This window comes from Passer domesticus, chromosome 2, assembly GCF_036417665.1.
Source record: "Passer domesticus isolate bPasDom1 chromosome 2, bPasDom1.hap1, whole genome shotgun sequence".
Taxonomy (NCBI): domain Eukaryota; kingdom Metazoa; phylum Chordata; class Aves; order Passeriformes; family Passeridae; genus Passer; species Passer domesticus.
In genome coordinates, this window is record NC_087475.1 from 76,567,918 (window position 1) to 76,589,103 (window position 21,186).

At 34.1% G+C, this 21,186-nt stretch overlaps 1 protein-coding gene across 22 annotated transcripts in view; it reads right to left on the reverse strand.

The window, feature by feature from the left end:
* DYNC2H1 (dynein cytoplasmic 2 heavy chain 1) overlaps positions 1-21,186 on the reverse strand; it is a 149,755-nt gene that overhangs the window by 79,869 nt on the left and 48,700 nt on the right. For 18 of the 22 annotated variants that reach the window (XR_010356428.1, XR_010356429.1, XR_010356430.1 and 15 more), the window contains exons 56-70: positions 20,966-21,079; positions 19,661-19,821; positions 19,375-19,498; positions 18,640-18,761; positions 17,690-17,776; positions 16,200-16,326; positions 14,379-14,520; positions 13,728-13,837; positions 11,139-11,237; positions 9,888-10,011; positions 6,900-7,063; positions 6,040-6,159; positions 3,204-3,338; positions 2,306-2,449; positions 598-687 (exon numbers count right to left, since the gene is read on the reverse strand). Coding sequence is in view for 12 of the 22 variants with exons in the window: in XM_064409406.1 (XP_064265476.1) it covers positions 598-687; positions 2,306-2,449; positions 3,204-3,338; positions 6,040-6,159; positions 6,900-7,063; positions 9,888-10,011; positions 11,139-11,237; positions 13,728-13,837; positions 14,379-14,520; positions 16,200-16,326; positions 17,690-17,776; positions 18,640-18,761; positions 19,375-19,498; positions 19,661-19,821; positions 20,966-21,079 (1,863 nt within the window). In the remaining 10 variants the exon portion in view is untranslated. Of the gene's footprint in view, positions 1-597; positions 688-2,305; positions 2,450-3,202; positions 3,339-5,064; positions 5,183-5,286; positions 5,356-6,039; positions 6,160-6,899; positions 7,064-9,887; positions 10,012-11,138; positions 11,238-13,727; positions 13,838-14,378; positions 14,521-16,199; positions 16,327-17,689; positions 17,777-18,639; positions 18,762-19,374; positions 19,499-19,660; positions 19,822-20,965; positions 21,080-21,186 lie in introns of those variants that run through there. The other 4 variants (XR_010356437.1, XM_064409415.1, XM_064409417.1 and 1 more) reach the window with 4 other exon arrangements.

Consider the following 21,186-nt stretch of genomic DNA (forward strand, 5'->3'; position numbering starts at 1 on the left):
AGGCTTCACATACTTATGACTTCAAGACAAACATTAATTATTATGAGACTATTTCATGAGAATCCACTTGGGCTTTGATAAACAAAACTCCTTAGAAAGAAATGCTACCCCTCAATATAGCATTGCTAGACTGGGGGACAGGCGTAGGAGGTGGTGTACAATTTTCAACATCTTTCAATTTTACAGTTTTCAACATTTTCAACAAACCCACTTCTGTTTCTTTAAAAAAAAAAAAAAAAAAAAAAAAACAAAAATACAAGAAAAACTGCCAAATAATCACACAAAACCATATCTTTAGGAATGCAAGGAATAAAAGCAAACAGAAAATGAGTGCTCAGAAGACTGCAAAGCCCATGACTGACTCTGAAGCCAGAATGAGGCAGAGAGGTAGAGCTCTGTGGAGAATGGTGCATCAGCAATATTAATTTGGTCATACACTGATTTTAAGTCTGCATTTAGCATGTTAATTACTAATAGTGTAATGTTTTGCATCTATTACACAATACTGCTTATTCGAAATAGATCAAGTATGAGCTGCTGAAAGAAAACTTTCAAACCCAGTGCACTGTATAAAAGCCAGAAAAAATACAATCTTACCTTAAACAAACAACGACAAACATATTCATACACTGTATGTTTCAATGAGTCAATAAGCAACTTGATTCTTTCCTCAGTATTACCTGAATCCTAAAAAAGAAATTTCAGATTTCAAAAATTCCTGTGGAAGTAAAAAACTTTCCACATACTTTGTAAATTTCAGCAAAATAACACAAATAATCTGGACTTTACATGTTACTTTACTAGTTCTAAAACCATATTAAATTCATCTGCAGCTATCAATGATTAAATGGGACATTCACGCTGAAGTATTAAGAAATTTATTGAATGTTTTGACTATGAACATGATATAACTTTGCATATAAGGAGAAATACATTAAGAATGAGAGTACATTTCCTTCTCCTAACATTAGTATCATTAAAATCTCATCATTTTCACTTGATAAAAATTGCTTATTAACTGAATTACTATATTTAATACTACTAAACAAGTATGTTGATCTTAAGTGCAGTTATTAAACTTCTGGTCAAATTTGGCCCAACTGGAAGGAACATTGTAAAAAATAGTAAGTGTACACTGTCCTTCAAAGCTCATAGATTGAAAGACTAATTCTAACAGGGAAAAATTTGAAAGACAGGACAAAAGAAGAAAGGAACTGGGGGGTAGGGAGTGTGTTAGAGGTAGTATGACTTCCTTTCTACCATGCTGGAATTTGAAGAGACGAGTTTAAGAAGGGCAGTTGTGTAATTGATTTGCCTAATACCTTTCCCATGTCTACTAGATTTTGTGGCATGAAAAATTGGATAGAGAAGGAAAAAAGGCAAGCAATGATGGCAAAACCAGAAGCTGAGCTTTAAATAGGTAACATTATAGGCAAAAAAAAAATTATGAAGGAGTGTGAGAACAAGAACAAGAAGCTAAAACATCATGTTGTGAAAAAGAAGTAATAGGAACTTCAAAGAGGGCCAGTTCACATAGTCAGAACTGTGTTCCTAGTAATGACTGGAGCTGAAGGAGAGCTGTAATCACAGATGCCAGAACAAAGGGGAATCGAAAGGAAACACGATGAAAGGCTGGTGAATGACTTTCTAAGTAAAAACAAAGAGAAATATGAAGGATTTTGGAGATGCTTAATAAAAAGAAAATGCACTATTACTCAGCATGGGTATTTTGATCTAAGGAGTGAGGTGACAATAGATAAATCCATTATTTGCTACAATAAGAATATACTGGCCTAAGAATACAGAAGAATAAAAAATACATTTTAAACAGGACAAGCTGCAGGCATGCTTACAAACTGTAAAAAAAGTAGATAAAGTTATGACCTTCCTTCGGGTAAATGAACCATGTAGAAATAGAGGTATTTCCTTATTCTACCCCTTGCTGATAAAATTAGCTTTATTAGCATTTTAAATCATGAATTTATTTAAATAAAGCCTTCAGTAAACTTATAATCAGCCTTTGTTTTCCTAAATCACCGTAGACAAATAACAAGCCTGAAATCAGAAAGAGTTACTTTGTTTTCAGATGGTAGAGAAATTCTGTGATTTATATACAACATAATTTAGAAGTCCACGTGCCTGTATTCTGAACATCTAAAGCACAACAGGTCAGCATCACTACTTATTATACACTTCATCATCAGTTTTTCTAGTTTGTTTTTTTTTTAAATGTCCAGAGTGACTAATAAATTCTAAGGATCAAAGCAGATGGACTCTTCTGCAGCTTCAGGAGAAGAGCAAATACCTGCTCGCTTTGCAGAGCCCTTTGGAAAAGCCGCAGGAACGCCGCCAAACTAAAGCGGTACATATTATTAATTTTGGACAAGTCAGAGATAATGAAGTACATCTTGCTAGCACTCTCAGCCAAAGGGAGATAGGCATCCCTCTCCTGTGGAGAAAAACAGCACACATTAAAAAGCCAGGTGCATTACTGCCACCTACTGATTACTGGATAAACATTTACTCAGCCCACCAAGAAAATATTCCTATGACTCCCACTGATTTAGAAAAGTGAATCCTTTCCAAGCCTTCAAACTGAGGGATCAGCACGACAGACTTCAACACTGTCCTGAGATTTCAAAATTGGAAGAAAAAAGTTTTTAGCAAAAAATCCTTTAAATTATGAAGAACATGTTGGAAATTATTCCCTAGAGCATTAAGGTCTTTTCCACCACAGAACACATCCCAAAATTCAATGGGAAATTTTAAACTAAACAAATAGAACACAGAAGAAAACTCTGCAATCTGTCACAAAAACAGGATGTCAGATTAATAGCATCAACAATGGTCTAAACTTTCCCAGTAGCAAGGGGCATATTAAGCAAAAACACCCATATGAACTATAATGTTTGCAATAGTGGATGGCAAAAATAAAGTCAAAACCCATTACTTGCCAAAATTCCTTTAATTCAAACTGGCAGACTTCAAACTGTGTAACTACTCAGCATATACAAAACAAAGCATTTTAATTACTGAAAATACTGCATGTACTTGCATATCCAAAATATCATTTACCCAAAAAGAACTAATATAATATGTTACTCATCCTATAACCCCATGGATGTATGTATCAAATCTAGGTAAAAGATTATCATTTTTAGTAGGGGAAAAACAGTACTTAAAAGATTAAAATATTCTTCTACCTTATCAAGGAAGCTCTGAAGTCTGAAAGATTCAGCCAGTGATTCTTGGATGAGTGCACTGCTTGCTTTAGTTTGATTCAAAGATTCAATCAGATCCTTATTTTCTAGTATATTGCCTTGTGATGTTGCAAGTGTCTGGAAGAAGAAATTCATCTATGTTACATTTTTAAAAAATCCCATAAAGTAACCATTTTGGAAGCTACCTTTCTGATCTGTACGTATTTCTGAAACATTGAATGCATTTCAAGAGCTCTAGAAAACTGGTGGTTACTCCAAAAACTGAGACATTTTTAAAAGAAATATGGAAAATAGAGCTCCAGAACATATTCCAAAAATCCAGACTGCCATATTCTGAAACATAGGTTATCAGCAGGCTTTTGAGAATGATTTCTACGATTAGAGTCTTAGGCAATAATATTCCCACAGTAAATACAGATTAGGTATTTCTTTCTTGTGTTTAACTTCTCATTTAACCTGAAGTTGACTATTTGTAAAAACTTCCTGTACTCATTCATGAATTCATTTTCTTTCAAAAGCATTCCAGTTCTCATAAAACTCTCATCTCCAACTGAGATGAATATTCACATTACAACAATTTAAGTTTCATAATCAAAGACCACTTTAAAATCCTTGAGATTGCCCCACATTTTTCCTGAGTTCTCATCATTAAATTACGAGATAAAGCAATTAATCTCACTTCTAAGAAGTGGGAAAAGCTTGAATAGTTCACTTATATCTCAGGTTTTTTACTAACTTCCAGTAAATACACATCAAGATATTTGTTTTGAAAACTGGCTGCTTGTTAGTCAAATCAGTTCTGAGCAACGACCTGTAGGACATCATTTTAGAATATCTGGAGGCACAGATTCACCAGTTAGAGTAGTAGAATGCACTTACTTCTCTACCTGAAACAAGTTTAGGACAAGATCACCTGCTTTTTCAGATAGTCCAGTTCATCCATGAAGAATCATACTGTGAGCTATGAGACAGCACCCATGTCTTTACTCTGAGGCTTTTAGAAGGAAATCAGTACAGTACTTGAGAGAGAATGGAAATGTTGCCTTAAGATTAACTTAAATTCAGCCAGATCTCATCCAACACTGACTTCTTTGTTAATGAAGTCCACCTGTCAGTTTCCACTGAGCCTTAGGTTTCATTCTTCAGGGTCAAAGAATATCCTGATTTCAGGATAACTTGCTAACAAAAATTCCAAAACTGAAATCAGCCTTGCTGTTACTACTCAGATGCTTTCTGTTGCAGATATCTTAGGCATCAATTTCTTAATGTTTTCTACTTGATAATTCAGATCGGACAAATGAAAAAGATTTTTGAGTTCCAAGATCCCATAAATAATGCTAAAGTGAAATTGTTTTGTTGCATCTCTGAATCCTCAGCTTCTGGTAGACAATAAGGTGTTAAAATGGTAAAATCTGGATATGGAATTTTATTAGAGAGACAAGTTTCCCTCTTCCTGTAGGAGAAATCAGAGTTTTAAGAAAGGGCTGACCTTAGTATTTGAGAATTAATAGGGAGTTCAATAGGGACAGCAAATGTGGAAATTCAAATCACATAAAAATGTACAAAATTCTAAAACTGAGCTATTAATCATAGAATCATAGAATAGAATGATAAAATGGTTTGGGTTGAATGGGACCATCTAGTTCCAAACCCCCTGCCATGGGCAGTGATGCCACTCACTACATAAGGTTGCTCAAAGCTCCATCCAAACTAGCCTTGAATACTACCAGGGATGATGCATCTCCAAATTCTCTGGGGAACCTGTTCCCAGAGGTTCCCAGAGGAACTGGTGCCTACCACCCTCCCAGCAGAGAATTCCATGTAATATCTAAACTAAACCTACCTTCTTGCAGTTGAAAAGACATTCCTCCCTTGTCCTGTCACTGCAAGTCCTTGTAACAAGCCCCTCTCCAGCTCTCTTGTGGGCCAGTGTAATAAATGGCCAGTCTAACCTGCAAAAACTATTATTTTATGCTCATCCATTGCACTCAGTACTGCAAAGTTCTGTGACTTAGCTACAGACGGAGGGGTTTAGGGCACCAAGTAATCTCCCTGCATCTCTGACCTTTCAAAAAGACAGGATTCAAGGATCCATTCTTACAAGCATGAAGTACAATTTATGTGAAATCCATAGCTAGAAATAAACAAAAAATAAAACAGTACTTCCTTGGAAGCCTTTTTTTATAGAGGTGAACATCTGTTTCTGAGCATAAGTACTTCCAAAAAAATAAAAAGATGAACTGAAAATTGAGAACATTAATTTTAAATGCAAGACAGAGAATGTTAACTGTAAAGAATAATACAGCTCATTGCTAATAGGAAACAATTGTAGAGGTTTAAAATTTTAAATGTCTCTCTCAGCAACCTTTCCATTTTGTAGTAGGATTTTTTTCATAACACAGCATCACTTCTCAATTTGAGAAAGAGTCATTTGATATGATTCACAGTCTTTTTTGAAAACTCATAATTTCAAAATGAAATAGTATCATTTTTAATAAAGCTTTTCCTTCTTGGTGTGTTAAAATTACCAAAATTTCTAATCAACCTAAATCAGCCTAAATCTATCTCACCAAATTCATAAATTTAACTATGAAAGTGCTTAATGTATTGAAATACTACAGTTTCATAACACATGTACTTTCTTATATATTCTACTCTTCTCTTCCAAGATGTCTAGGCAAACAATGCCTTTATTTTTCTAATCAAAAATCCTGACAACTCATTATTCCAACACTTCCAGTATCTTCATTCAAACACACAATAATGTCACTATCATCTTATTGGTCTAACAGATATTAAAGAGGTAAATTTGTTTTACCTCCAAAAGAGAATCCTCCAGTTTAGCTAACTGTATCTTCTTATCTTCTTCCTGTTGCAAGAGTTTTGTCTTCTGCTCTTCCAAATCAGGCTTCTCATGCTGAATTGTTAAAGCCAAAAGCTAAAAACAAAGAGAGAAAAGAAAAACAATGGTTTTTTTCCCCTGCATTTCCACTTCAAGAGGGGTCAGGTTTCATGGACACATTGTATGATGCCAATTCTACACCTCCAGAGGAAGGAGGAAATCCATATGGTTATCTATGCTTCACATTTTGAATTATATCTTACTAATAAATATCTTATCTACATCCCATTCTAAGCCTCTTGTTAGTGTAGAAAAACTTGTTTCATACCAAATAAGGAAGGGATTTTCTTCCATTAATTGATCTCTCTTCTTTTTTTCTTCCTTCCATTTGTATGTTACATTTTGATTCCTGGACTTTATAAAGAAAACCTCAACAGCTACTAGCATTTTAAAGTAAATAAAATATACAGTATTTTGGTTTCACTACATTTTTTTCTGTACACAAAGTACCTTGATGATACCAGCATTATTCTCTAAGTAGGACACTGGAGAGCTATAACAGAAATGTTTCCATGGTACCATAAATGCATCTTGAACAGAAAGCAAAGGCTTAGCAATTAATCTGTTGCAACTGAAGTCAATGAGAACATTTTAATTTTCTCTACTGGACCCACTCCTTGGTTCCAAAGTACATAAAAATTTTACTATTTATATTTGTGAGCTTGAAAATACCTCCATAACCATTAACACAAACTGCACCATTGGGCGTATTCCAGGGGCCGGATGCAGCTATGCATGTTCACGATACATACACTGGTTTTATTCTAAATGCCTACCTGTCCTCTTAAGCCACTTGCTGTTGTGGTAAAGTTTACTTCTGTAACAATAGAAGAAGCATCAGGTGGAATGAAGGGATTTGGGTTCCTTGTTGATAGAAAAAGACGGAATTCTTCATTATAATCTACCATTTTTTCACCTATTTGTATGGCGTAACGGGGTCCTGTAAACAACAAGCAGATATTATACTCACTCTGATTGGAACATTCTATAATTATCTGAAAACAACGGTATTCATGTAATACTTTATAATCAATGGATCTAAATATATTTTACAATATGAATTTATAAATTGATTGGGAAAAAATACAAATTCAAAAAATGTAAAGAACACATCCTAACCTGCATTGTTAAGAGACAGAAAATTAATGACATAGCAATAATATAGGAAATTGCATAGTAAGAATATTTAATACACCTGAGTAGTTTAATTATCCTTTCACAGAACACAAAGCATCAAGGACAAAAATGCATTTGAAGTAAAAGTAATACTAACAACTTTCTGAAATCTTCAGACTGTGAATAGGAGACAAAACACCACAGAAAATGACCTCTTATGTGTAAGAATTTTGTCAACATTTAAACACATTCCTTTACCTTTAAACATTGGTCTACCTGTCTACATTAGTCATAATTATATACTAACTAAGATGGCTCAATATCTCCTCATCCAAACCAATTAGATTTAATCTCTGGTTCTGTTATATTTATTTGTAGAAGTTTGATGTTGCTGTATAATCATAATTCTATTAAGATACTATTTTCTAGGATAACTGTAACAGAGCAAGTCAATGGAACTAAAAATGATAGAATATCTAGACAGCAGAATGAAAGAAAAACATTCCATCAAGAATATCCCATACTGTATTATTATAAATATATTTAATTTTACCATATTATTAAATAAACAAGTGATTTATTATATAACTGTTGTCATGGTTTCAGTCTGTTCATACTCCTAATATTTCTCCATATGCCTGTTACAGAATACAACTACATGTACAACCCTCGGCACCCCTCTTCCATAATAAGTTTCCATTCCAGCAGGGTCAGAAAAGAATAGACTCAGACAATCACATTATTAGAGTAAGATCCCAACTCCTGATACTGAAAAACAAAGAACAGTATTTTAAGTTGAAAAGTGAAAATTTCCATTCCGGAAAACTTTCCAAGATGGCTTAGGTGCTTCTCTATTTTTAGCACTGGGGGCAGAGCAGAAATATAAATCTCTTGCTAAAACACTGGTAGAGATGAAAATCACATACCAATTTTCCTTCTATGCCAAAGATCAGAATAAATTTTAAGACTATGTTGTAAAAATGTCAAACAGAAAATGGAAGCTGTACGAAGACGAATTTACTGCAGTATATAGATTCATATTTTTTCTTAACATTTCATTCCAAGTAATGAAAAGATGTACAGTCATTACAAGCAAAATAATGCAGACAGGTCCCCACACCCACATTTTGACAAAAAGGAGTGCATGCTTGCTTATAAAATGATGGAAAAGATTCAAATAGTGACCCATTCTTCCTTTTCCAACAACAGCTCTTTAATTTGGACCTACACAGACCTGGCATTAACATAGCTCATTAAAAGCAAAAAAGGATGTCTGAGTGTTATGAGCAATTTTCCTGAATAAACTAGTATATTTGAATTTAATCTGCTTTCTCCACAGTTCTGCAGACATAGTCATCTTTCATACTGTATCTCATTAGCTCTCCAAAATTTGGCAGAAGCTAGAGGGGCAAAAAAAAATTGTTACAGTGTTCCACCTAACCCTCCACAGATCCCTGAAATCACTACTTTGGTTCCATTGTTTCAATGGAAATAAACAAGCAAGTACATCTGTAATGGAAGACTGATTTAAAATAATACTTTCTTTTTCCTAAACAGATTTTTCTTATATTGGTGATAAATGTATACACGAATACTATGGTATTTGCATTTATTTTTAGCATGTACTTACATTTGAAGAATTACTGCTATCTCACACATCATTAGATCTCAACAGTAGATGAAATGACAGCAAAAAAAGTCTTGAGCTATTTTTAGTACCCAAAGTTCATACAGCAAATTACATGGTACATGCTGAGGAATGACCACTTGAGGTAGAAATACAATTACAAAGGATAATGCAAATCTACTTTAGTTACTGTAATTTAGAAAGTACTTAAAACACACTTTGCTGTACTTTTTAATTCACCATATTCTCTCAATATAATTTCAAAATATGTAACAATTCAACAAACTTTATGCTGAGATACTTGCATAATTACAATTTATTTTTGCTAAACTTTTATCACAATTTTTCATATTAAAAAAAATTCCTTAAAGCAGCTAAGTCCAAAGCAGTTATGCAAACAGTTAGGTAGAACACAGTATCTCTCCAAAACAGAGATATTATATTGCAAAACCTAAACATTGTGATTTTTCACTTTTCTTGCATTGGTTAAGGGACTCCTTTCACAAAATTCCACCATTTTGCTGATCTTTATGATCTTCCCATTCCAAGGGTACATCAGGAACAGACCTGTGTGTCTTCTTTAGGTTCAGAGAAATCCAAGAGAAGCAGGAACACCAACATTCTAAACCTTTGATTTCTAACTGCACTAACAGCTGTGCAACTTCTGGTTTACTTAAGGTCCAAGTTTCCAATTAAAACTATGTGTTTGAAATCATCACTGGAAATCAACTTAAAATTTTAATTTTTAAGGGTCTATAAAAACACATTTTTGTAACTTCAATTTATACTTTGAATTTACTTTTAAATAACTTTCAATTTTAATACTTTCCAATATTTTTCCACTTACTAAATAAGAACATATCTCCAACATATTTCACACTCTGAAGTGTTAGTAGCAGGTTAATACTACAGAGAAAAAAAACTACACAGTATTATGTTTTGAGAAAAATCAACTTTTATATAAATAGATCTAAACTACAAAAGTTTTGAGCAAGGATTTGCAAAGATTTTGGTGATTTACCTTGAGCAATAAGATCTTTTCTTAGCAATGGGTAAAGTACAGGTTCCACTCCATCTACTTCCTGTATTATAAGTGTCTTCCCAAATCTCACTGCCAGCTCAAGAGCAGTTAGGAAGTTGGTGTCCTGGATAAATAGAAACACAATCCTTTGATTCATGCTTTTTTGAAAAATGCAAACACTTCAAAATGAGAAGGAAGGCATTACAACAAATAGTCCAAATCTAAAAATCAGCAGTATAGATGAAAAATCCTATTAGAGGCAAATGTTATTACAGGGTTTAGCCACAAACGTTTAGTTTAAATAAACTTGATCTACTGATCAAGAAAACCTATCTAACATGCCTAGATCTTCAAGTGCTGAATCAGAAGAGAGCAGGTTCCCTGTCATGTCTGCCAGGTGCATCTGAAAGTCCCGGCCAGGTCTCTTATATATATATATTTTTTTTTTATGTCTAAAAACTGAACCAAACACAGGATTCATATTATTAAGAGGTCTACATGCAGTCTTTTGTTGAAAGCAGGTGTTTGAACATGCATGTGGTGCTTATGAGCCCCTTAGTCAATAGAGATCCTGGATAATACAGGCAACAGAAGCTAAAAGGTAATCAGACCAATCAGCTAGCAGGACAAACTATCAATTACCCAAAGATATGTTATCTACTACCATCAGAGAGTATCTACAAGGGTGCCACAGAGCCAGCAGGGATCTGTGGAAAGACCTACATGCTGTTGAAGCAATATTTTGAGGCCAGGTGGGATTCAATAAGGGACTTCTGAATAGCACCAGATGCCTGCCTGTGTGTGTGCAACTGAGCTGCACCTCACTAAACAGCTACAGATAGACAATGAATTTCAGGTACCTTAATCTCAAACTGAAATCAAATATACTCTTTCCAGTGTAGATAATACAATACAACAATCACAGGGAATTAAGTGTATATGTACTCCTGAAATCCAGTGAACTGCAACCAAGTCTACAAAAGACCTCTTTATTTGAAAATCTCTTCTATCTTCCTCTTAGCAGGGAATATGACATTCCCAGAGATACTAGCACAAAGAGACAAACTTGTAGAAATAGTACCAGATGTTGAGCCTCCAATTTTAAACAACCTAAAACTCTATGGGGAATTCCATGTTTCAAAAAATATAAACTAATTTTTGGTGATTTCTATCACAAATATTTAAAAACTACTCTGTAAAATCTGGAATAGAGAAAGCTCAAACAGAAAAGACCAAGAGTAAATACTGCACCTGTTGGTTAATAACTTCCAAACGTGATTCCTTCAAATGTGTCTTCAACCATTCAGTAGCCCGGAAAGAAGGGTCTATCAAAAATGGGCAAACTTTACTCTAGGGAAAAAAAAATAAAAATATATTTACTAAAATCTATTTTAAGAATAAAATTGGAATACTTTTTTTTTTATTTCCCCAAACTAATGTAATATGTATTTTAAAATATTTTTTAATTAACAAGCTGTTTAGAGAAACAATAACAGATGAGGAAATTTATGTCTTGCATTTTATCTCTTCTTTAAAAAAAAAAAAAAAAAGGAGAGCACCCAGATCCAAAATTCTCAGATGTTTGTCCTGCTGAAGTTAGTCAGTTCTTCACCTTCTCTTAAAAATAGGAGTCTCTATTAAATGAGTATAATCTACAGCTTTTGTTATTCACAACTGCTTTTAAACTTAGAAGAGTATTAGTCTTCCTTTTTCCTCCTCTGGTGGGCAAAGGTACAATACTTCTGGGTTTGAACCTCAATGCATTTTAGAAAGAGTCATGAATACAAGTATTTTGCAGGCACAAAGCTACACTCAACTCTGTCCAGTACATCCATGTCTCTCTTGTGCCGCGGATCACGCAGCTGGACCCAGGATTCCAGGTGTGGCCTCACCAGCACTCAGTGAAGGGGAGGGATCGCCTCCCTTGACCTGCTGCCAATAGTTTGCCTAAAGCTGTCCAGGATACCATTGGCCTTCTCCTTGGCAAGGGCCCATAACTGTCTCATGGACTACCTGGTGTCTACCAGGACCACCAGGTCCTTTTCTGCAAATCTGCTTTGCAACTGGTTGATCCTCACTACTTGTTGGTACATGGGGTTGTTACTATCCATACACAGGACTGTGTAATTCCCCCTCCCCTCCCCTGAACTTCACGAGGTTCCTGTCAGCCTCTTTCTCCAGTCTATCAAGGACCCTCTGAGTCTCAGTCTTACCCTCTTGTGTATCAAAGACTCAGTCTTAGAATGGCTTGGGTTGGAAAGTCCCTTAAATATCATCTAGTTCCAACACCCTTGCCAAGGGCCGCGATGCTGCTCACTAGATCGGGTTGCTCATGGTTCCAATACAACCTGACTTTGACAGGGCATCCACAGCTTCTCTGGACAACCTGTGCCAGTGCCTCACTACAATCTAAGTAAAAAATTTTTTCTTAACATCTAATCTAAATCTCTCCTCATTTAGTTTATAACCATTCTTCCTTTCTCCTCTTATTATCTGCCCATGTAAAGACTTGTTCTCCCTTTTTTCTGTAAGTCCTCTTTAAGTACTGAAAGGCTGCAGCAAGGTGTCCCCAGAGCCTTCTCTTCTCCAGGCTGTACAACCCCAGCTGTCTCAGCCTGCCCTCACAGCAGACCTGCTTCGGCCATCAGATCATCTTGGTGTATCAGCCATGTCTCCCAGTTTTGTGTCAGCAAACTTGCTGAAGGTTTAAACATGTACTTCCAACAATTCTCTGTTTCAGTCTGACAGAAAAGCATTTCCAAGTTTAAGGCTTTTTTTTTGATTGAGTTCCAGTATTTCAAACTGAGTAGCTACACAGATCTCAAACTGAAAGACAGGGGAACATGATGAGTATTCAAGCATCACAAGATGATCAGCACAAAAGGCTGAGAACTGTACTGTAGATTACACTGGTAAAATACCATGTCAAATTTCAACTTTATGAGGATGTACACAAGGAAAATTATTTGACCTGATTGAGTATTTCAAAAACTTCTTTACACACGGTGAGATTTTTAAGAGCTCGATCTATTCAACTAATGAAAAAGATGAAAATAAGGTTTTAATGTAGGATATAAGTAGCTTTAATGGTACAAGACAGTGTTTCTTGAAAAGCTTTTTAATCAAACAGAGAAAAGAATATATAGATCTACTAAAAGGATCATAAAGCAAGATGAATTCAAACTGGAGAAAAATTGGTTACTAATTTGAATCATAAATCATCTAAGCAAATCACCTGTAGTACATGCAGATTCTCTTCATGCCATTAAATATTTACTTGTTAGTAGATCAAATAAATGACTACACTATTATATACATAATCATATGCATTATATATATCTATATATATGATGAAACTGAATATTTTCCTTTTCTCAAGTATTATTAGACATATATATATATATAAAAAAAAGAGATAGATAGATAGATAGATAGATAGATAGATAGATAGATAGATAGATAGACAGACAGATAGATCTTGAAAGGTATCTGCATATAGCCTTTTCCTTTTTCGGAGAAAAAAGTAATAGAAATTATATGCCAAAGTGAACATACATAGGACATAATTTTCATTGGTTGTATTGGTGTTAATGATTATTTATGCTTTAAGCCTGAATAGACTGATAAGGAATACAACAGTGACAGCAAAAATTAAAACTTCTTTAACAGTTTTTTTTCCTTTTGTTACAAAATATCCATTGTTACATAAGTATTTATTTCTCTGTATGTGTGCTCTCTGTGATGCCAATAAGAAACATAAATGAAATAGTTCAAGTTGCCATGTTACTGAAATTTGTAAAAATTCAAATACTTCCAAGACAAGACAAAAAGCAAATTTACCTGCAAGATGACAAGAGCATTTTCTATTGAAAGGTCATCTGAAGGCAAACCTTCACTTTTCCAAACTAACTCCTCACTTTCTGTACACAGGAACCGTCGTAAATCGAACTCTGACAAATGAAAGTGTAACTTTCTGTCATTTACAGTCTGCATAGTTTAAAAGCATTTACCAGTCTATACAGAACAGAGACTTTGTCTATATTAATAGAGTGCAAGTCTGTAGACTTGCCTTTAATCTATTACTTTATTGAACTTATTCATAAGTAGTGGATGCCATAGAAATATTTTATAGTTTTGCTAACACACAGATAAAAACGATTACTGAAAAAGCAGAAGCATTCAGAATGCAATAGCAAATTAACAACCATTAATGTGAACACATTCATTTTTGTAGACTTTTCCTTTTAAGCAAGGACTATAAAGATAAAATTATTTATAAATATTTATAATCTTAATAATTTCATAGAATAGTTCTAAGAAATTGTCTGTCAGTATCTAGAAATATTTGTTCAGTAAGAAAACATCTCTTCTCACTTGGGAGTAAAAAGACAATTGAGACAGTTCATTAGAACTCACTGGCATTTCTCACTTCCTCAATCAAGCTTAATTACTTGCATGCAGACACTGACAAACACACACACACAAAATTACTTTCAAGGCCGGCTGATTTGGTCCATTCATCCAAGCTGTTTTTCCTCTGATCCTCAGGAGCAGCAGAAAGATACGTAATAAATGCAGCTGCTAACTGAGCTCTTTTAGGCAACGTTGCCAGGTCATCTGTTATCTCTGACACCTTCAGAAAAAGAAGTACAGAAAGTATAGGTGTTTTGCAAACAAAAACTGCATTAATACGTCTCATCAGTTACTAAAATGTCAGAATTAAATTTGCCTGCCATTGGTTATACAGTTGAGACAGTTTCTCTTTTTGCATTTCAGGTATCTATACCTAGCTAAGACACATGGAGGTATGGGAAAAATTCCTTTCAGCTCTGGGCTAGAGCATGCATGGATTTTTCTGAGTATGTAGCTGATAAAAATCCATGAATTTGATGAACAGTTCAACTTATAAGCAAATGAATAAATGGTATTATAGAAAGAAAGATAAGAAATATGTGATCCTAGTCACAGTCAGGCTGTAAGTATAACTTACAATATGTATACAGACAGTAAATACTATATGCAACTTTCATACTTACTGTTACTCAATGTACACTTAAATGATAAAATAAATTTATCATGTATCTTCAAATAATTTATCTGCACTAAATAACCTCTGCTTTGAAATGTTTCAGTATTTTGAAGAAAAATACAGTGTATTAACATCATATGTGACTGCCATAATCAGTTTCAAAGTCTTGTCACTTTAATTATATTGACATTAAAAATAAATGCTGATTCACAAAATAAAGGCAACTTTTTACTGGTTCTTCCTTACCTTAAAGGGAGACAAATACAGCTTTTTTACTGTCTTCGTTACGGGGTGAGTTCCTAATTTATCTATTTGTCAGTTTAGTCTACCATTAACAGATAGTCTGAATTTTCTAATATACCAAGATGAAAGACTATGAGGAACCACTTTTAGAAGCATTTAAACACTGGGGTCCAAATATATCCAATCCTTACTACAGCAGGTAGCTATATAAAGCTACTTTCAGAGGAAAATCTTCCTAATTTTTCCTGTATGGCGGTCAACCTACAAGAAGGATTCATCTAACTTTAACTTTGGTTCTCCAAAATGCAGGCATTTAGTTAATTGCTGAGGCTTGTTTTGGTATCAGTGGAGACACAGAATCATGTATTTCTACATGAAAATTTCTTCTGACTTATGATCTCCTGACCCATGAAAGTTACTTAGGGCTTTGTGGAGGTGTCAGCTATTTTCAGCTTATATGTATCTTCTGATTTTCCTTTTTGTTTCAGACTGTAGAAGGGCCTGTGTCTCCAAAGACTTGTCAGTTTCTCTCAAATATATCATTTGAGCAAGATATGCTTACTTTCCCTACTTCAGCAGCAGAAAATTTTCAAGCATTAAAGTGAAGACTTCAAAAGCAAAACAACATTTTGGGTATACCTATATGCACATTTACAACACAAATGCCATAAAGGTGATACATTTTAAGACCATAATTGTTTAAAATCTGTCCCTTTGGCTGTATCTCAAGTTGGAGAGTCCAACTGCTGACATGTTCAGCCAGCATAACAATTACAACCTTGGGACTGAATACCAGCACAGAATTTTTTATGTTTTCTATAAAATACTGGGGGATTTTTACACATTTGGTAGCAAGGTTATAAGTATGATGAAGTAAAAATAAATTTCAGAAAAAATTAAAGATTTATTTTCTAAGGAGAAATCAAAAAATGTGCACTGGGAGACATGCAGAATGGCAGTAACTCACATTCTCCAGGCAGTGCAAAACTGTATTTTCAACTTATCAGCTGTAAGATGTACTTTTGAAAATTTTCACTAACCTGAGTGCTCCATCTTTTGTGCTCCCTATCAAGTTGATTTATCAGTACCTCTGCAGCTTTCAATGTTTTCTGAGCTTTACTTAGTTCTGCTTCAAGTTTTGCTGCTTCTGTTGTTCTATTCTGGAACCTGTAAAACAAATACTCTTTGTAATTGCTATCACAAATTACTAAAGTTACGAACAGTTATTTTCAAGGAACTTTAACTGATTGAATTTGTCATGAATGCCTGGCTTATTGTTATCAAAGAACACAACTGCAGGAGTTCTTTTTTTTATACCTTCTGCTTCTAATTGGTAGATGGGCTTGTTAGACTTTCAGCTAACAAAATGCAGATGGATGCACAGGTGAGATTTAAAAATGGATTTGAAATACAGACTATAATGTCTGAAACTCATTCCTTCTTCTACTTAAACAGCCTGACAATTACAGAGATTGTGTAAAGTTTTGTTCTGTATATAGTCAGGACAACAGCAGCTCAATGCCATACCATAAATTTGTAACTATTTGGTAAATTTTATCTATTAAATGTTTAAAAAATAGTATTAATAATTCACATGGATGACTCCAGTTTAATTCACAGTTGTCTATCTTGTAAACTAATATGAAGTAAGAACACGCCCAAAAACTAGGCATGATTTATTTAGGTATTATTTTCATACTGTTCAACATCTATTTAGTTTGATTAATATATTAAATAATTAATACATTTAATCCACCTATTCAAAATAATATATTTATATATTACTTTATAAATATATAATGTAAAATTATAATATATAGGATTCAACTGTAACATATATTAATTAATTAAGCTAAGAGATCACTATATAGTTGATTTACAATAATTCAATTATCCTTTTTTTCCTTTGTAGACTACAAATCATGACTTTTACTAATATGTACATATGTCAGGTTGCAAATTATCTCCTATACTGATTACATAATAAAAACATCAAACTGAAAAACTTGGATTAAACAGAATTTGGAGAAAGCATAAACATTTACCAGATCTATTTTTATGCCTCTGTGAGTCATGTACTTGATGAGAAGCTAAGAAAAAACTAGCTGACTGTCAGAAAAGTAGGCCACCTTAAAAGAAATAGAACTGCCTCTCTTCAAGCTGTGATCAGCAGAAGTTTTGTATAGGAATGTTTCCAAAGTCCTAAGGAGTCATTGAAGTCCTCTGTGATTCAGAAGGTGATAAACACAGTTTCCCTTTGACATCTACAATGCCTACAATAAAGGCTACCAACACAGTCAGTAGTGAGAAGCAGGTACTTTTAAGGAGCATTTATTTCATCTGATCAAGGAGATGAATTGTAATCTTATAGTATTTATCTCCACTGAGAGTACAGATAGCCTAAGCATCACTAATTGTGACGTGAATATCTGGCAGGACAGGAAGTTACATTTCCTTAGATAAAATTATTCATACGGTTAAATTATCCATGCTTTCTATTTATATTTTGAAATAAACACACCCAACTTACTTGTCTTTCAGTTCCAATACTTTCTGACCAACAGAGTTCAGAAGATCCTCTAACTTCCGTTTTCTGTCCTCAGTTTTCTTGAGATTACTATAAAAATGTAACATATATTTTAAGACTATGGACTCAAAGGAAAAAAAAAGAGTAAATGTAACAGGAAAGTAATTTGCATGGAGATAGTTCAAAGATATTCTCCACTGTGTTTTATATTGAAATATATATTTTCACATATAAAAGTTTTGAGTACTTCTCATCACATAGCTTTAAAATGGAAACCAAACACCCCATCCCTAAAGATCAAATTCTTCTAATACAAAATTTCAAAACCTGGGAAAACAATAATTTTAGATTCCTCAGGTTATGTATGGTCATAGGACTGTGTCTTATCTTTCTGATCCTAAGGAGAAACTGATAAGGCTTGGCACGAGACTGAAAAATAGGAACTGCATACCTCATAAAATAGCATGGGTTTCACTGAGAGAATACAAGTTAAGAATACCTGTGATGCTAATTTCCCCCTGTACTCAGCTGAGACAGGTTGTACATGATTGTACAAAAAACATCTATGGAATAGATTCCAGGAAAAAGAAACTATTGCACACTTAATTTTTTTGTCTCAGTATGTACATTTTATTGCCTCTGATGGAGGTTATCTTTTATTTTTTGTTTTTAATAAACTTCACTTCACACACAATCACAGAATGGTTAGGGCTGGAAATTACCTCTGGAGATCATCTAGTCCTGTTAAATCCTGCTAAAGCAAGATCATGTCCAGGCCAAATTTCAGTATCGGAGGAGGAGGCTCCACAACCTCTCTGGCAGCTTGTTCCAGCACTCTGTCACCCTCAAGTAAAGAAACCTTTCCTAGTACTCAGATTCCTCCTTGGCAACTTCAGTTTCACCCACCACCATTGGAATTAAAACCACTAACTTTGTAATAGTGTCTAACTTACGCTTCCAAGCCAGCCTTTTCTTTTTCCAAAGGCTGAATTCGCTCTAGGACATGGGAATACTGGATGTTGGCATTCACCCAAGCTGCTAATGGAGCAGCTGCAGCACTGGCTCGTTTAGCATTCTGAAAAATTTAGTACAAGTAAAGTTGTTGTAAGAAAGTCCTTGAAGTATAATGTAGAAGAGATAAATAGAGGATAAGTAACAGCAACAGATTTTCCAGTTACCAACTTAAATATGCTAATAAGCCAACTCTTCTAATGAACTAATCTTTTAAATTGTTACTAAAATTGTATTGAAGGCCATCAATCTGTGTAAAAACCCACAGTGGGTATTTTTATGAAGCTAACTGAAATTAACAAGTTTTAAATCAATGAATGATTTATTAGACTTTTACTGGTACAAGGACGCCAAGGAACCAGTTACAATTCCTTGGTCTGAGTTTTACTTTAGAGCAGTAGAAAAATCTTTGACTACTCAATTCCACAATGACTTCTTACCCCACCCCTTCACACACACAAACCAAAAATTTTCACTTTAGGAGGCAGTATGCAACAGAGTAACCTCTGCTACACCTTTATCTGTTTATACTGACAAACTCTGTAAGCAGAATTCACCACTTTTTCTCTAACTGAAGTTCATCCTAAAAATTTTGCTGGCAAACCAGGCAATCATGTCTTTTCTTTTGGTCTTTTTTTGGTCTTGTTTTCATTTGATGTAATGCAATCAGGAATTACCTTTGGATCAAAAGATGCTCTGTTTTTAGAAAGAAGTTCTTCAACACTCGCTCGTATTTCTTTTGGAATATTACGGGCATCAAATGATCCTATGTCCTCCCTCACACTTCTTTTGGCCAAGAAACTGTGAAAAGAATTAAACAACTAAGTAAAGAAGAAACAAATGTTGGAAAGGTTATTTCCATATGAAACCAAGGAATTCCGAGCACAAGATTCCTGAATACAACAGAAAGTAGTTCACATTGTAACTCAATGTTTAATTTTAAAGGTTAAATAATATTCTCACCTTTTCATGCTCACCCATGATGTATCAAAAATCCCCATCAGGCGCAGAACTCCCTCTAGAATGTCTCTGATTATGTCAGGGGGCATCCGCAGCGACCGGATTTCTAACAAAGCTTCTGGCTTTATATTTCCAACAGCCAATTTAGCTTCACTAACCAATGGCTTAAAACATGAATGAAAACACATTAAAAAGAGAGATGAGGATATGAGATACTGAACATTTCCCATTCCAGTTTTCACACAATTTCTTGTTCTTTTTAAATACTTTATTACCTAAGAAACTAACATTGATGCAGATTCATGTTTACTAAAAAATTGCCATGCATTTACAAAGTGATAATACGTATACTTCCATATAAAACAGTATAATGTAATCTTGACATTGTGATACAGGTGTCTTTTAATAATGATGCTAACCACTATTTATAGGCAGGACTGGGGATCTCTTTGTAAACATCGATAGAAGTACAGGACACAAGAGCCTTCTGTTTCCAGTAACTAAACAAATCCTTCACCCTTATCAACAAAGCAACAAAATGGTCAGGAAACAAAGTTACAGATTATCATTAAAGACTGTGCACACCTTGCACATCCTTCATATTTATCAAAGACCACAGAATGGGTCTAATCCTGTAGTTCTATGTCACTTTCAATACAAGGATATAATTCCTTGATACCTGTGATATTTAAAAGGAAAAAAAATAAGTTGTTGCACTGTTCTCTTAAACTTTAGTATAAATTTAAAATGAATGGTATGAAAAATACAGACTAAAAGCACTGACTGAACACACATATCCCCAAAAAAACTGGTGTAAAATCTCTTGAACAAGCAATTTGCTGTAGCATCATTATGACATACACTTTTCAGGATTTAGTAATAACAGTAAATTATCCCCCACTAAACTATTTCCATTCAGCTGATAGTACCAAGCCCTATATTACCAGCTTGATCAATGCAAAGTAATGTAGTTGGTTTATGTAAAATATGAGTAATTGAAAAATACTACATAAAATCAGCAGAACTCAGCCAGAGAGCATGGCAGCATAGAAACAGCAGGTGAAGGCAAGATTTGGCTTCAAAACTGTTTCTGTAATTACTATCTAACAGAACACAAATGCCAGAATGCCAATCTCTATTTGCCACATGGAATACTGTTTTCTAATGCATAAAAATTTTAATATCAAAATATTTTAGAGTAAAATTTAAGAATTGCACGGATAAATTCTGCAAAACTATTTTGCACAGCAGGACATAAGTCAGATAAAATCAGACTGCAAAATATTACTTTTCCTTATCAGCTCTTACCTGAACCTCTTTCAGTTCATCTTCAATTTTTCTTTTTCTTTGTTCTATTTCTGCAGCCTCTTCTGCTATTCGGTGTTTTATTTTTTCCATTTCTGCTTTCTGCTCACTAGCACTCTGTAAAAAAAAAATTTCTTTCAGTTTGCAAATTTACACGGATTTTATTCCTTTAAGTCTCTTATTTCTTTTAGTCCTCATTATAATAATTTGCACAATATCCATCA